A 17154-nucleotide genomic window follows, 5' to 3' on the forward strand; every position below is an offset into this window, starting at 1 on the left:
CTTCCATTCTTGGCCGCCCTCTTATATTACTGCGCCACTAACTGCCAGGTACAATTCCCCAGGCTGTCAATTTTCCAACAAGAATGCAAGCAATTTCAAAACAGATGTGAGTGATCTTCAACAAGCACCCCCGACTTACTAAGTCAGCCACCCATAATGAAATGCTAGGTAGGTTCCTAGGTACTGAGGTTGCTGCTCCAACTGAACATGAATATCTACCATTGAGGCCAGCGGCTCCCGACCAGACATACAAATCTTACTACATGTTCGATTGCCGAGGATAATCCCGGAGGTTCGACAAGACTCTTGTACCACAATGGCTTGCATGCGGAAGGCCAGTAACGGGATGTGGGCATGTTGATGACAACCTCTAGATTGGTGTCCAATCTGGATGAATCAACAAGGGCATTCACTCTCCGCAGACCACCGGGGATTTTTTTGATAATTTGCGGGATCAAACCCTTTGATGAAGGTAGATGTACGAAGTGACCTTTCAGCATTTAGGCGGATTACCCCCTGGCATGGCCGATTGTGGTGTTGAGTTCCTTTGGGCCTCATTGATTGACCAGGTTGCTTAGATAACAGAAGCAAGTAAGGTAAGGTAGTCAGGGGCGCAAGGGGACACCCTCCTTATAAAATAGTTGGCACAGCAAAAAGAGGTTAACTTATATCATATTGTAAACCACGCCTCACAAGTAAACCAATAGGCCTTTTAAACACTTTGAAAGGCCCATTAACTATCTTTAACGGCCTAATAATTATCCTTCAAGTTATAATCCATAATATGATATGGTTTACCTACCTTACTTTCGTGTGCCAATCATTTGGTAGGGTGGGTGGGAGGTGGGTGTTGATCGGGAAACCAAAACAGCTACCGCCTGGTTATGGAGCATTTTGTCGTGGAGGTCATCTCTTTGAAGAACATAAGGTATCCGGTGATTGGCAACTTTGCACCCCGGTTAAAAGTTTCTTTGCTGCTGAGTAGCAGCTGCAGTCAAATCCGAGTCAATAGCCTTGCTGTGGAAATTGTGACCGCGAAAATGTCATCAAACGTAATATCCACGCCTCTCGACCATCTTGGAACCATTTAAGTCGACAATTTGAATTTGAGGGCATCTCAAATTTGTTTAAAAGTCTACTGACTATCCGTCAAGACAGGTTTTATTCCCAATGGCATTCTTCTTTCGTTTTAGCACCAACCAGTCGGCTACTGCGACCCATGTGGGGTCGCAAAAGTCATTTTCACTTGCTTCTGTGAATACCTCAAGGTAGTTCTGTGAGAGTTCTGTTGTCTTTTGTTGAAATTCACAGATCCAAAGCCTGAGCGCCAGGTTTTGTGCCATGCTCCCACTGGCACTTCGCTATGAGGCGAGTCTACCTACCTACCTCAGTGTCCACATGCCTAAACAAATACCCATGAAATTTTATATCTGCCCGCACACTTGACGGTTGAGAGAGAGTTTGAAGACTTTGAGACGCTCATCAGTCGAGTTGAACCCCTTCAAGATGTTGACGATAAAAAGAGAGGATTTGGGTTCCTGATATAATAAACCTGATTAAATTTTTAAAAATTAAATCATGTTCAAATCTAGTGGTCGTTGAGTTTTTGATACCAGTATATATGTAAACGTTGGTCAACCAAAAGGCTGCTTTAGCGCCCGGCGGCACTGTCGGTCAAGAGAATGCGACCGCGGCTGGTGGCGGAAAAGTGCAGAACGCAAAGCTTGCCCATTGGTTGGAATGTCTCACCTGGCGGGATTTGGCGCGTAAAAACGCCTGTCTGTCCACCAATCACCAAACTCCAAGGTTAAACAATAGCAACAAGAGAAAACGCAAACCTGCCGTCGAGTTTCCAAGTGTCAAAGACAAACAAACACATTGTCTGTTTCATGATCTCATGAGCGCTGTGGCTTGAAGATTGTGGACCAATGGGTTGCGGGGGGACCAGACCCTGGCTGTGGCTAGTGCCCCTGGCTGTCTCATGTCGCAGAAAATGTCGGGCCAAAAGCTGACGGTTGGTGGGGAAGTCCCCTTGAGGGAAACGCTACAATTTCAACCTGGAAGCTGGTCCTCGAGTTCAACAAACCGACCTCTTCCACTCGTGCGACTGACAACCATCAACAGGTCGACAAAGACTGGAATCCGGTCGTTTTAATATTCATCACACACCCGGTGGCCGTCCAATGTCGACTTGATATGGCACAGCTACTTGTCGCTTGCCTTACCCCAGACCTGGTCGGGGCCCGTGCGTGGCCCGATGGCGGGGCGATGTGGAACAGGCGGTGCCGCACACCCTGGGCCTGGCGTCTCGAATTCGCAGACCTCCTCGACCACCTCCGACAGACATGGTTCCATCCACGTCGATCCGACACGAATCGCACAGGCGTCGCGCCCACCCCTTTCCCAAGAGAGCCTCAACATGGCACCATGTGCCAGCAGTGCCAGCAACTCGATATGCCTCTTCCTACCAAGCTGTACACACCTCCTTGCCCCTGATAATCTGCAAGCACCCGGCTTGCCATGCCTCTTTCCAGTTTCCAGCTTTTGTCTGTACTCCGTATCTCTGTCGTTCTTTTATTTTTATTTTTATAGTCATTCCCTTAGCTCAACAGCCCACAGCTCAGGTCATTCTGGAAGATCCTGGCGGATCTTGATCTACGTTGCATTTTGATACCCACTTGGGCCTTCTGTCGTTTCTGCTCCCCTGCTACCCGTCGTTTAATCCCTTGGTCTCGCCCCTGCCTAGCCTCTGGCAGCTTTTCGCTTCTTCTCCTTTTCCCTTCTGTTTCCTCACCTACACTCTCTTTTGGTGATGATCTTTGGACTTGGTTAGGAACCATCCACTGTGACTTCCTTGCCTTGACTGGGCAGGTCCCGCTTTCTGTTCACCCACTCTCTTTAACACTAATTTACAATTCTATCGACGAATACCCCGATCCGACTCGACGCCGGACAAACACACGCACGAAGCAATAATAATACTGGGACGACCAACACACAAACCGACAATGATTTGGCAAAGGACATTGGTGGCTTCGCTCCTGGCGATGGGGGCCCAGGCTGGAATTGGCGACATGGTGGCCGAGGGCATGATGAGGGGGAGTCCATCCGTCGAGAGGAGGTTACAAGAAATCGCAAAGGCAAACATCTTGTCAAGAGGATACATGGAGATCAGGCAAGCACCGGGACTGTCAACGGGCATTGGCAGCAACACACCCGTGAATCCTGACGGGACCGTCGACATGGAGAGGTGGAATGAGGAAGTCAACCAAGCTTGCAGAGACTCGCTCGAAACTCTCAACGTGGCCTCGAACCCATCAGGCGCCTGCATCTGTTACAACCTCCCCGTCCTCAACAACGTCACAGGCACCTTCGAAGCCGACCTGAGGCTTTTCCAAATTAGCCCACCAACCGGTGACTTTCAGGGCATTCCGCAGGAGCAGATCAACGTTGCACTGAGTTACAACGGCGCGTCGGTCGCCGAGAAGGAGGGAGGCGCTGCTCGACAAGGCCCAGAACCAGCCGAGGAAGGGAGGCTGCGGCTACTCCGGTCGTTCCTGTTTGTTGGTCGGATCAACAATGATGCAATGGGAGGGGAGGAGATTCCCATGTAAGCAAGCACCAAAGCTCTTGTCACCTTTGCGATGTGCCCGATGCTGACTCTGCCAAAAGGGCCCAACTGCAAGCTCTAGTCATGCCCATCGTCACGTTGTCCGCCGTCAACGCAGACGGCCAGACCGTGGCCACCAACGTGTCAGTGAACGAGGCCGCCTTCGTTTCTGGTGTCTTTTCGCAAGAGGTCGTCATGAGTACCTTCCGCCTAGCCGAACTTGCTGTGGAGGAAGAAGTTGCTCGTCTCAAGAATGGCACCACCGCTTTTGTCCTTCCCGGTGTGCAGCTGCTGATTTTCCCCATCGGTCTTATCATCACGAGCATTTGGCTGGTCATTGGTGTGGCTGCCTATGGCATGGGCACTTATGCGCGGTACAACTTCCGGGAGTCTCACAGAAGGATGGTGGCGAAGACACAGAAGGGGACCATGGCTCGTTTTTAAGCCATCGTTTCCCACTCTCCTTGATACCAGCCGCTCGCTTACACCCTGGGGGCAGCACTTTGTCTTTTTCTGTCTGAGTTTTCTACGTCTTTCGCCATCCTCACCTTGGTATTTATTACTGCCATATAATGGGACTGAAGATGCTCAGCCCAGACCGTATATTTTCTGTACATACATATCCTCATAGCGCTTGAGTTATGGTGACATTTGTTACCAGCTGAACATAGAATTATTCCAAAGCAGCAGAACCACGTCACCTTAATAATGGTTATGCCCGCAAGCAACCTCTAGCTCTCTTCCCTTAGTTTACTTCCAACCTAAGCCCTTCGCCGCACTCTCACCATGAAGTCTTTGTTGCACGCCACGCCCCCTCGATCAACATATTTGCCAGCCGAGACAACCTCAAAGTCAAACCTTCTCACAATCTCGGGCAAAACCTTGTACATCTCCATCATGGCAATTTCCTTCCCCAGACAAACTCTTGGTCCCATGCTGAACACGAAATTCGCCGCCTCCATCTCGGCTCGACGTTTCTCGTTGCCATTAAGCCACCTCTCAGGCTCGAAAGCCTCGGCGTCGGGGCCATACAACTCGGGATCACGACCCACGACGTATGGATTGCTGCACACCTCTGCTCCTTGAGGAACATGCACCCCGTCAATGACGGTGCCGCCCTTTTCGAGAATAATGCGACCGAACAGATTCGGAGCAGGAGGGTTGACTCTCAGTCCCTCCTTGATGCAAGCAACAAAATACGGCAGATGCTGTTTGGTCTCCTCATACAACACCGGCGTAGACAGCAAACCCTTCTCATCTGCCACCTCGATCTCCCTTCTTGCCTTTTTCATACACTCGCCGTGCTCCAGCATCAATCTCAGCACCGCCCCGAGCCCGCTACCCGTTGTGTCTGCCCCGGCCTGGATCAGAAGCGTGGCGTGGGCCTCCTTTTGCGCCCTGGTCAACGGCTCGCCGTTCCCATCTCGTGCGTCAAAGGTATAGTCGAGGTAATCCCTCATTTTCCCCTCCCCCCCGATCCCTTGTTCTCGTTCTTGTTCCCGCTGGGCAACGGCAAGTTTGGCTTGTGAGGCCAGATACCCGCTTCCCGTCTTGTCATCCACCTTGGGCATGATCAAGCCCCTTATCCACGGCGATGAAAGAATCAGCTCCCGGAAGCTGTTGCACCTCGCGGCGAAGGCAAACATGGGGAGGGACTCGCGAAAGGCGGATAAAAGCCGGCGCTCGTCACGGTCGTGGGCGATGAAGCCCCATGGTTTGCCAAACACGAGGAGGGTCATGACATCGGCGGCGAACTGGGCGAGCTTCTCACCCATTTGGAAGGGCTCATGATCGGGTGGGAGGAGGGAGAGTTGGTTGACGAAGAAGGTGACGAGGTTGTCGATGCGGGGTTCCTGGAAGGTTTTGAGGTAGGAGACGCTCCAGTGAGTGCCGCCGAGGGATTTGCGGAGGGATTTGTGGTCTTCGGCGGGTATGGTGGAGAAGAGGGAGGTTGGGCCGAGGGCGCCGGTGCCGTAGAGGGAGCCCTTGTGGTTATGGGTTGGGGACCAGTAGATGGGTTTGAGGGAGGAGGCGTGGGGGAAGAAGAGGAGGGTGGGGGTGATGAGGATGGCGCGGGTGGAGGGGGGGTATTTCTTGGTGAGGTTGTGGAGGAATTCGGGCTCACGGCCGAGGAGGGAGAGGGCGGCAAGGGGGAGGGAGGTTAGGCGGGTGTAGAATGGTGCTGGGAAGGAGGAGAGGGGGTGGAAGAAGAAGTTTGTGAGGATACGGCGGATGACCAGGCAGAGGAGGAGGGTTGGAGGGAGGAGGAGAAGTTGCGTGGGTGAAAGCATGGTGTTGATGCTCTACAGCCTCTAATTATGCCCGTAATGCAAGCAGTGTATCGGATATGCACCGTCTCGATCGAGGGAAATAGAGAGGGTTGAGGTCTTCTCACAGACTAAGAATACCAATCTACCACTGGGAGCAGAAGGACCTTCGCAGCCTGGGCGCCCACACCCATTTATTTACGACAACATACATTCCACATATTCATTCAAGTCTCAATTCTACTCGCACATCCCGCTTCAGACAACTACCGGGGCTGGATCATTACAGAATGGAGGAGCGGCTTGGGGCCTTATTGGACGTCCCCTAGGAGGGACGCATATCTCCCGCACAACGGCCCGCCCATCACCGGTCAAGGACTCGGGAGTATTACCGAGTCAACCGGCGACATGTGGATGCTACCTGTACGACGTTGCGATGTTTCTCCTCGGGCTGGGACCTGATATGCATGTGAGCCCTTGTGCTACTCCAACGACTCCAATATTTAAAGTGGCTTGCTGCGTCCGGTCACGAGAGGAACCATGTTTGCCAGCCTCACCATCAACTAGATAGAATTGGACTCGTCGAAAAGGGGCAAAAAGGGGGCATTACATGTGGGGGTTAGGGTCTTTTGGCCTTGGAGAAGGGGGGGTTGCACTGGGGTGGAATGAGTAGAGATCAGGAGTCAATTTCAAACCTTAAGAAAGGGCAATCCAAAGAGGTTCTGCTGGTCAATGTAATATCACTTTGTCTTGCGGATAGTTGCTGTTGGCCATTCCATCCACAGGTAAGCTTCAGCCAGAAAATAACGTTTGCTAACAGTGGGGCCTACCCCACCTCGGTGCAACGGCTCCCGAAGCTCCAACAACTGTGAAACACTCTCCTCCAAACGCCCCGCCATCAGCAACCTCAAGCGCGTCACCGCGTCTTGGTGGTACCCGCTTTCCACCAATATTTCGCCATGAGATGTCCAAAAGCATACGGCTTCCTCTGCGACACCGGATAACTTTCCTTCTCCCCTCCCCGGTTCTGCCATGAAATCGCGACCTCCTAGAGGCACGGAAAGGTCGGGTCGGTCCCCAGTTGCAACCTACCTGGTACCTCGGATCCATGTCCCGTCCTTTTGGCCCATTCCGTCGGGAATCTGGCATCTCTCTCTCCTTCTGTCAGTCATCAAAAGTCCCGCCAACAAACCCTCTATCTTCAGACATAGCACTTACTGTCGTCCGATGCTTCCCTACGAGCCCTTGCAGTCCTCTGCTCGAACAATGACGGCACCATGTGGCAACCAGAAGTCTGGCGAGGTTGTGGCAACCCGGAGACAGGGTTTTTCCCAGCTTGAGCCATTGTGTATCTGCTGTTACTGGTTACGTTGGCGCCTTTCGGCGTTTTGAATCGTCAACAGAGCGAAGGACCGCATGAACAGCATTCCTGGGACGAAAGGGGGCGATGCTCGAATCTCGCCCCTATCCGAGTCTCCAAGTGGAAGATCATCCCTCATTTTGTTTACCTGTTGGCTTCCCTGGACTTCCGTATTCTTTTTCAGTTTCCCGGTTTTGCCCCTCTTGGTGCTGAGGCTCATCATAAGCATCACCGTCCCAGCTGCTGCTATACCCCAAAGGTACACCAGCTTCCATTCTCATGCTTTACCATTACCCACGGCCGCCATCTATGGCATCCTGACGGCGATTTCTCCTTTTTACAGTTTACCTTACAAAGATACCTGGGCACAATGGAATCCACCATGGATATTGCCCAACTGGTGGCTCAGATGCAGGATACACTGTCCACCATCCACACCACTCTCGCCTCTCTCAACACCGCCGAACACGATGCGAAGCTTGACGAGCTGGAAGCCAGGCGTGATAATACCATCAAACATTTGCTAGCCGCCTTTTCTGCTGAGTCCGAGGTCCTGCACCAAAAGAGACTGGCTCAGCGTGAAGAGATTGCCGAGCGCCGCAGAATCGAAGACGAGGAGCGGGAAAGACGGAGGCGCCAAGAAGATGAAGAGCTGGCAGAAAGAGACAAGCAAGAAGATGAAGCACGGGATGGCAGGCTTCTGCACGAGACAAATGAGGTGGAAGAGGAAACGGACCACCTTATGATTGAGATTGAGGAGGAAGCCCAGAGGGCCATTGATGAGGGGCAGAAGAAGTTGATGGGCCTGGAAGAACGGAGAAAGGTCCGCAACCCCTACCCAAGAGTATTATGTGTACCCCATGTGCTAACTGTCTCTCCAACAGGAGCTCAACCACCTCATCGAGGAGCAGCTGAGGGCACCAATCATCCCTTCTCCACCCAAGAGATCGAGGCGAGGCAGCAACCTGCCGCCAGCTGTGGCTACACCAAGTAAGCCACCGGAACCTGTGGCCCCCGAATCTCTCAATAATGACGGTGCAAAGGCTCTTGAGCCCGAGGACATTTCTACGAGCAGACACGATGAGATCACCGAGACAGCCCACAAGTCACCGACCATTCCGCAGGCGGACATGGTCAAAGAGTCGACTCTGAACACAGCTGCCAACAGCCAGATGCAAGCCAGCCCGACCAATGATAGCAGACCGACATCTCGTCAGGACCGGCCTCTATTTGTCCAGCCGGTGATTTCGCGATCTGGGACCATCATCCACGCTGACCAGCTTGAGGAGACGGCACGTGCTCCTGTCGAGCCCATTGGAATTCCCAATCGAAACACCGATTCACCTGATCCTTTGGACAGCTCGAAGCCCGATATAACCTGGTGGGAAAACAAGAGAAGAGAAGAGGCAGAGCGTGCCCTGCACCATCCAGCGACTCCAAGCCCCTCATCTTCACATAACGAAGCCGAGGACACCGGAGCCCCATCACAGTTGCCAGCTGAACATGGAGTCAAAGATGCCGATCAGCCTAACTCTTCCCAGGCAACACCTGGCGCGAGTCGCCAAGCCGTGGGGAGCGGCGATGTGACCCAACCCGCCGAAGAGACGCCCGCGATGCCGCAGCTGGATATGGATCAGGCTTTGTCCAACGAGACAACACGTGGAAGGAGCCAAACAAGTGTCGATGTTATCGCCGCGGTAACGAGAGCGGCCAGTGTCGTCTCTGACAGCGCATCCGAGTACGATTTGTCTACGGCCGACCATCCGACCGAAACAACCGTTGAAGGTGAAAAACCTCAGGCTTTACAGAATCTCAATGTGCCCGAACACGAACACAGTCCCGAGGAGGTGCCGTTGCCATTGAGCGCTACCGGTGACTCCTTCGACGCGGCAGGGGATATGTCCTTCGAGTCGGCGCATGAGCAGCCTGTCAGACTAGCATCTGCTATCTCCGATCATACGCGGTCTCATGCCGGCGAGCACATCTCTTTTGCTGCCGATGAAGAACAGGAGAACACTCACAATGCTTCTTTTGAGCTCACCGAGACCAGTGTTACTCCTGAACATCACGGCTCCGAACCCTCCGTCAACGGGGACGCCGCTTCCTCCGTCTCATCGTACCATAATCAGCCGAGTATTGAGTACCGCACGACATCAGACGAGCCGCCCGCAGTTGGAGTTCCAGAAGGTATGGACGACTCTTGTTCCTTGACTGATACCTCCGAGTATTGCCTACACGAGGAGGTCTCTGACAGGCACCACCCACACCGCCCTCCGCTCGTCCATTCAGAGTCGTACACGGGAGATGAGAGGGATGATGTCGAGGTTGACATTCCGCTGCAACGAGTGCCTTCCCACCAACCGCCTAGAGAAGAGTTCGGGCATGAGGAGGTTGAAAACGATCCACATGCCGTCTCCGACCATGAAACAGACGTATGTCATGCTCTAGCGCCGGTCTCACAGGAACAAGAGCTGGATGGACACCCACACACCCCATCTCTCCAGGTAATCCGCGAGGATGAGGTCCTAGATTCTACCGTCGAGGAAACGGTGGCTCCAGAACCACAGCAGCATGGAGCTGTAGGCCTTGGGACCGAAGACAGCGCTCACGCAGAAAAGTCCATTGTGGAACATGACTCCCCCCACGGCAGCGAGCTCGGTCATGACGAAGACGTGCCAGCGCTGTCATCTTCCTCTGACCATGGTGACCATACCCATTCCTTCTACGACGACGGCTCACATCTTGAAGACGACTACGCCCAACCCGAACCCATCACGCCCAACCCCCTCATCCTGCAGCCCTTTCGGACCGGCGACGGCGGCGATCGAGGATCGCATGTTCGTGACCGAGACGTACCGAAGCTCCCGGATGACGTCGGTCGACACGGAGAGAGAGATGCTGAGCCCGGTGTCAGTAGTGCTAGAGGACAACCTGGTGATCAGGCCCATCTCGGAGTACTTCGAGACGATGGCTATGTGGGAGGGGGAGCAGCGGAACGAGCGGAGGAGAAGGCCGAGGAGTCATTAGTTCCTGGGGCAGAGCATGTCAGTGACGCTGCTCTACCGCCGGCCGGGCTGCAGAACGAAGAGGCTGCGGACGACCAGCTGCGTCGTGCTAGTCAAGTGTCAAATGAGTCGGTTGAGATGGACGCTGCGTATACGACTACAGTGAATGGGGAGGGCGAGCTGTTTGATGATGATGATGACGATGATGATGACGATGATGATGATGATGGTGATGCGGAAAGCGATGTCAGTGACATTGAGGATGCTTATCTTAATGAGGAGGGTGTTGTCGATGCTGTCGTTGCGGCAATGGGACCTGAGCCTGAAGATCAAGAGCACACTGAAAAGGATGCTGCCACAGTGAAGACCTCAGTGGATGAGGTTGCTGAGGTGCCTACCGAGGTACCTGCTGAGGCACCTGCTGAGCTTCAAGCTATTGTTGCAGCTGATGCTCTAGTTCATACTTCAACTGATATTCCCCTTGATACCGTCCTCGACCGTCCAGTTGGGCCAACTGTCGAAATGCCAGAACCAATGGCAGCACAGGTTGAGGCTGGGGCTCACATTCAGGTACCAGACGAGACGCCATTCGCGACACCAATGGAAGTGCCGGGTCAAGTTGAGCCTAAGGCCCAGGTGCTAAATATCATGGGAGATTCGGACGGCACACCCGCTGTCTCGGCTACCGTCCCACCAATTGAGACTCCAGAGCCAGATCATCCCCGGACAAGCCCCAACTGGGTCAACGAGGCTGACGACTACTTTGCTGAACTGGATCAAAGACAGGAGACACCTAGACTTCAGTTCTTTGAGCAAAAGCGAACCGATGTAAAAACTTCCTTAGCATCAGATTCACAGACAGCCAGCCAAGGACTCTCAGCCAGCAATCACAATCCTGATCGCCCTCAAACACCCGACCAAGACACAGAGCTTGCTTGCCAGGAACACCGATCAACACATCTCCATAGCCAAGAGCAACAACAATCTTCGCCGCAGTCCGTCCGCAGCCAAAGCACCATCGATTCTGCGCCTCCATCGCCCGAACAACACACCGTGACAGACACCCACGTCCCAGTCATCCGTGGCCTTGTCTCCACCCAGTCACCCAGCTACCAAACCGGCCGGCCACGGAACAACTCCCATCTCATCGAGTACGACCATCACCGCGACGAATCCGAGGACACCCCATTAGCTAAATGGCGGCACCGAGAATCTACCCTTTCCATGCCCGACCAACCACCTGTTGCCCCCCTTGATACCGCTCACTCAAGCAAGCACTCCCACGCCAGCAGCGAATCCGGCGACCAAAAAGGCGGCAGCCTCTTCCAGCGCATGCGCAACGTATTTGAGCAACAATCCCACGCCTCCGACATCAACACCTCCCGCTCGTCCCACTCTCGCCCCATCAGCACCGACCGTCACAGCGGAGGGGGAGGCGGCGGGGGCGGTTCTGGACTCTGGGGTTCCGGCGGGCCTCTCTCCGGTCGTTTCGGCAAGTCCTGGTCTTCGTCATCGAACGAGCACCACCACCACAGGGACTACCACCACTCTCCCTACACCGAGGCGGGCCACTCCCCTGTTCGTGGCACCGAGGGCGATCATGATGCGTTGGACGAACGGAGTGGCTTGGTGGGCGGAAGGGAAGATCTAAATTGACCACACTCGGCCGGAATCCTTAGTCCGGGGATTGAACAGCTGCGGAAACCTTTTGAGGTTGAGGATCAGGATGAGAAAGCAGAAGAGAAAGACGAAGTCACCTTCCCACTGCGAGCACCGATTGTGCTGAGGGATAACTTTGACAGGCTAAACGTCATCTCTGTCCGGGCGCAGGTCCCGGTGGATGATGTGCTTGACTCTTCTTCTTCTTCTTCTTCGTCGGTAGATCATCGGTTTTCGTGGGCGTCGTCGATCCCGTCGAGTTGTGTACCGCTTAGTGTTATCACTACTGCTACCACGGCGGCTGAGACGGAGGAAGATGGAGAGGAAGATATTGTGGAGGTTGTTGCTGGTAAGAAGGGTTTGGGGAGGAGGAGCTTGGTGCTTTCTCCTTCGTCTTCGGTGCGAAGGCAGAGGGGGAATGGCGAGGTGGAGAAGGGCTCCGAGTTGAGGTTGCCGTGGTTGTGGGTGCAGGGTTGGAGAGCTAGGTTGCAGAAGGCGGGGGACGAGATTGAGAGGGTGAGGTGGGAGGGGAGATTGGAAAATCATGTTGTTAGGGGGCGTGAGGAGGGGAGGCAACGGAGGGAATGTCGAGAGGAGAGGGGGGAGGAGAGGCATGAGGTGGTTGTGAAGAGGCTGCCGGCGGGGATGTCGAAGGCGAGGAGGGGGGTCGTGCTTAATGTTGGGGAGTACGTGAGTGTTGTTGAGGTTGGGGGAGCACTGCCAAAGAAAGGGAGGAGGAAGAGTGTTCATTGGGCTTGACTCCAGGGGTACAACCTACATCAGGTAGGTAACCTGTTCAGGAGTTTTGAGCTTCGTGATACACAGAGAGAATATTTTGTATATTTTGGAGACTACTATATTTAATCTTGTATTTGTTTTCAGGCGCTATCTTCCGGGTCCCGTGACATGTCTGTGATATAGATGGTCACGTCGTATTCTGTGGTAACAGGGCTCCCTATTTCGAGGATGATGTTTTGTTGATGTATCCTTATCCTCACAATGGATAAGCTGACTGATAGCGCGCATTCCTTGTTGATCAACTTTGAGTCCAACGTCCCCCCTTCCCGCAAATGCTTTCTTGCTATTTCTTCTCCAAACGCGACAAAGTCAGTTGTGTCTTCAGGGTTGGCCCTGGTCAGGATCTGATACATATCGAATGAATTGCTTAAACCAGTTGTGGTCCATGGACGGGGGCCCCATGGAAGAACAGCAGCCCAGTGAACCGAGGCTTACCTTCTGTCATGAAACGGGCTGTGCTTGGGTCCCAGTGCGCCGGCAGTCCATGATTGCAATCCACGTCCCGACTGCTTAGTTTTCCTCGAGTCGGATGCATAGTTCAAAACTCGTGATACCATCGATCTTCTTCGTCGGTGGAATCTTGCGTGATTCGCGTTGTGAACTGAAATGAATGGTCGAAGCGGTCTGCAATTGTATCGTGACGAATGCTATCCACCGCCCAGCTCGTCCGCCGTCCAACAGGGATAGTTGATAGACACTGGGGGTCCTCCAAAACCCCGATATCAATAAGGGTGACACTCGCCAGTTGCTCGGGAATCTCGTGCTTTTTCGCTCGCAAGCTCCGCTTGCAATCAGAGAACTTCACATAGTGTGGGGCGATCAGTTCTTGTAAAGTCCAGCCTCTGGTAAACCAACGGCAACGCGGTAGATGGTGAACGAGTTTCGCCTGTGGTGATGCCTGACCCGGTTTGTTCAGATTCGGCTGGAAGGTCGCTGAAGTATACATACCAAACGCGCGAATCTCCATACACCAGCGGAACATCGAGTTGATGGCTTCAGAGAGCTCTGCACTGCTGGATTTGTCAATGCAGCAATGTGTCAACCCAGGCGTATCGCAGGTCTTCAGCTGAAGCCAGCTCGAAGTTGCGTTGAATCTTGTGCCAGCCAAGTCTTGACCTAGCGGTGTCAAGGTCTTTCATGTCCTCGAATGTGGCCTCTCCGTCTTCCCAGGTGCGGGACAAGATCGCATACTTCTTGTACATGTCGCGAGAGCCGACATTTTCCAACTCGTAGGTTTGCGTGTTGGTGAGATACGCTATTGAGATGTTCTCGCGGATCCGTACGATACTGCAAGGCAAGAGTCGAAAACGGAGAGCGGGGTGGGGAGCTACCAACAACATCCAAGCCGGCACCTTAGGCCGCCAAAACAAGCGGCCTAAGTGACCTGTGACATCCAATAGCTATTAGCCATAACCATGACGCCACTCATCCTCACAGCATTTTGTACTTTTGCGAGAAACCCCTCACCGCGATTGTACCTGTCAAACATGACAGAATTTGACTGCAGAATCTTCATCCCCCTGAACCCCTTAAGTGGAGTCTTTGGCTTCCCCCCCGAATAGTTGGCCCAGCAACAAGCAAAACGACAAGCGCTGTAACTCTCGAGGAAGACGGTGAACCGCTCATACTGTGTAAGCACCCAGGAAACAGGCTTTCGAACCATTATCTGATTTTTGTTTGATGGGCTCGAGCGGGATCGGCCGGGCCAGAGCGGTCGGCAGGAGATGTCTCAGGACAGGATGGGGAATCGAATGAAATGTCTCACATAACCGTCAGCTCGGCGCGGAGAATGTTTTAGATGGTCTTGTGACCTGATGATAGATCGAGGGATTAGATCCGCGATCGGGATCATCATCCACTACATTGGCCCGGGGTCGCGGCTGGCATACGCTCTTCTACAATTACCTATCACGATGCTACAAGGGTTAAATCTGAGCACCATCGCGATATGAATTGAGAGATAATTCACTTTGAGGTACTCAAACTACAGCTCTATGTTCAACGCCGCTATGAGAACAAATGATGAACGTAGGTAGATAATAGTTACGACTGTATTGTATCCTTGAGAAACCGAACCCAAACCATGATGAACGCCCAGACATGTGAGAGAAAAAGTTAGTTAGCAAAGAAACGGCTCATTTCCGGTTGAAAAGCTTGAATCCCCCTGGGACGCCTCTTTGGAACAGTCCCTCGGGATCGTACTTGATACTTGTCTCCTGCAGCGCCCTCTTGTTCTCCTCTCCGTAGCACTCGATAACGTCTTGATGAGTCCAGGCATGGTTCATGGATACGAAAGGCACCAGCTTGTTCCTCCTTTGAGCCTCCCTCCTCATGTAGCTTGTCGCATTGCTCATGTACTTGAGGATGGCAGCATCGTCAGACTTCTTGTTCCAGTAGGTCGATACCATGATGTTGATAAGCGGTCCGTCTGAGGGGTCGAGACCGAGTGAATTACCGCCGTGGCGGACTGTTTGCCGGAGAGTATTGACCGAGTAGGGCTGGAATGTAAGAGAAGACATGAGTCCGGAGCATGCCTTGACGCTCTCAAGGGAGTTGGTGAAGATTTCAGTCGCCTCAAAGAGCGTGGGCGCGTCGGCCTTGACTGTCACGTTCATGTAGGCGCATCTAACGGCAGAGTTAGTCTGTGGTCTCGGGCGAGTGAGAGGTATGGTGACATACCGAACGTTGCCTTTTGATTCTGCTGGCTGCTCTGACACCGCCTCTCTGAGCGTCATCAACCTGACCGAGTTCAACTGCTCGATTTGAGGATGCCTATCTGCCCACGGTTTGAGCACCTCAGGCATGCTCTCGGTGGTGTCCGCTCCAGTGTAAGACAGCTGGCTCTGGCAGGCAAACTGAGCAAACTGGGAAGAGTAACCGATGCTCAACTGAACGTGGGCGTTTGGGTCGGCGGCATCCTTTTTCCGGAGCTCTGACAGGAGGGCACCGACGTGATATGGCCAGCTAGAGAGGAAATAGAAAACACTGCCGCCCCAAAATTTCCCGGGCTGAGGGAATGTCCTGAAATCGAAACGTGTGACAACCCCAAAGTTGTTGCCACCTCCGCGGAGGGAAATCCACAAGTCGCTGTTCTCATGCTCGTTGGCATTGACAATCTCTCCTGAGGCGAGGACAACCTCGTAGTTGAGAACATTGTCGCAGACAAACCCTTCGCGGGAGGAGAAGAACGAGACACCGCCTATACCCGTGTTAGAGCTTTGATCAGAGATTTCGCAAAGGGCGCGACATACCAGTCAAAGACAATCCACCAACACCACCAGAGGCAGAACGAACACCCGTGACACCCAGTCCTGTGCCGTCCAGCTTATCGTAGACCGCGCCCCATCGAGCACCTGCGCCAACTGAAACAACTGTTTGTTTCCCGTTCTTCTGGAGCTCAACTGAATTAAGGAGACCGAGGTCCAGTGTAATGCCGCCCTCAATGTTGGCGACACCTGGGAGTGGTTGCTGTCCGCCGCTGCGGATGGCAAATCGGACCGTGGCCTCTTCGCCATGCTCGCCAAGGGCAAACGGCCTCATAATCTTGACGAACTTGGCAACCTGTTTCCTGCTTTCGGGTCGGAAAATAGCGGCGGGTCTGATATCGCTCTCCATCGCGGAGAGGTACGACCCGTTGAGCGCCTCATACTCCCTCTCCCCCTCAAAGAAGAGGTTTGAGGCGGGAAGGCTGTTCCTGAGAGCCTTGATCACTTGCTCAAAGCCCATGATGTTGGTATTATCTGTTAGCCGCAAGACGAAAGGTTGTAAGTCGATGCTAAGCTTTCCGTGGGTTGCTGATGAGACGATGGAGATCAACTGCGGGGACTTTGATGGCAGCCAGGAGAACGTACATATAGTACAGAGATGATGGTCTTAAACCAGCCATTTGTGAGGCGATCACCTCTGCGCCAATGTCAGTACTTTGCATGGCTGAGACTAAGGCAGGTCCGGTACAGCCGGCGGAGGTTCCGGGCGACACACATTGGACTGACCTACGGGAGAATGTTGTGATCTCCGTTCCCGTCTCAGATGTGGGGAACGCGCCGAGACACGACTGCGGCACAGCCTTATCAACGATTGTACTTTTGTAGCCTTTTCATCCATCGGTCCGACTTCTTGGCTTTGAGGATTGCCAGGTAAGTGGTTGTTTTCTCAGTGAAATCATGATTTCGGTCAAGGAATGTGTGTGAGCAGTGCGAATTCACAGCGCTAGTGCCTGACATGCACTGCAAAGATCGTTTTGAGGCTGACCCGGGACAAGCGTAACATTAGGTTCCGGGTTGCTGGATCAGGTATTTCTGGAAAAGATGGAAGGGTGACACTGCAGGAGCTGTACCGTGTTTATACTGTACGTCTCAGTCTTACACCTGTCTATGAAGCTGGCAGGTGTGCCCCAATCACTCAAAGTCATACCTATCTTATTGAAGTTGCTCGTCGATATGAGAAATTGCTGTC

General features: G+C 53.3%; 4 protein-coding genes across 4 annotated transcripts; 2 read left to right on the plus strand and 2 right to left on the minus strand.

The window, feature by feature from the left end:
- Positions 1 to 1960: 1960 nt before the first annotated feature.
- On the plus strand, positions 1961 to 6621 carry QC763_300840 (uncharacterized protein). Its single transcript, XM_062910546.1, has 4 exons — positions 1961 to 2018; positions 2125 to 3610; positions 3673 to 5668; positions 5693 to 6621. Exons 2-3 carry the CDS (start codon positions 3009 to 3011, stop codon positions 4052 to 4054), a joined length of 984 nt encoding a protein of 327 aa, XP_062766474.1. The 5' UTR covers positions 1961 to 2018; positions 2125 to 3008; the 3' UTR covers positions 4055 to 5668; positions 5693 to 6621.
- On the minus strand, positions 4372 to 6256 carry QC763_300850 (uncharacterized protein; the record flags this gene model as incomplete). Its single annotated transcript, XM_062910547.1, has 1 exon — positions 4372 to 6256. The coding sequence occupies exon 1, from the start codon at positions 5899 to 5901 to the stop codon at positions 4372 to 4374; it is 1530 nt and encodes a 509-aa protein (XP_062766475.1). The 5' UTR covers positions 5902 to 6256.
- Positions 6622 to 6788: 167 nt separating the features above from the next.
- QC763_300860 (uncharacterized protein) lies at positions 6789 to 12787 on the plus strand. Its single transcript, XM_062910548.1, has 3 exons — positions 6789 to 8060; positions 8122 to 12417; positions 12520 to 12787. The coding sequence occupies exons 1-2, from the start codon at positions 7608 to 7610 to the stop codon at positions 11896 to 11898; spliced, it is 4230 nt and encodes a 1409-aa protein (XP_062766476.1). The 5' UTR covers positions 6789 to 7607; the 3' UTR covers positions 11899 to 12417; positions 12520 to 12787.
- Positions 12788 to 14650: 1863 nt separating this feature from the next.
- On the minus strand, positions 14651 to 16944 carry QC763_300890 (uncharacterized protein). Its single transcript, XM_062910549.1, has 3 exons — positions 15951 to 16944; positions 15379 to 15898; positions 14651 to 15324 (listed from the first exon to the last, which is right to left on the minus strand). The coding sequence occupies exons 1-3, from the start codon at positions 16423 to 16425 to the stop codon at positions 14835 to 14837; spliced, it is 1485 nt and encodes a 494-aa protein (XP_062766477.1). The 5' UTR covers positions 16426 to 16944; the 3' UTR covers positions 14651 to 14834.
- Between the last annotated feature and the right edge of the window lie 210 nt (positions 16945 to 17154).

Source organism: Podospora pseudopauciseta, chromosome 3 (assembly GCF_035222475.1).
Source record: "Podospora pseudopauciseta strain CBS 411.78 chromosome 3, whole genome shotgun sequence".
Taxonomy (NCBI): Eukaryota; Fungi; Ascomycota; class Sordariomycetes; order Sordariales; family Podosporaceae; genus Podospora; species Podospora pseudopauciseta.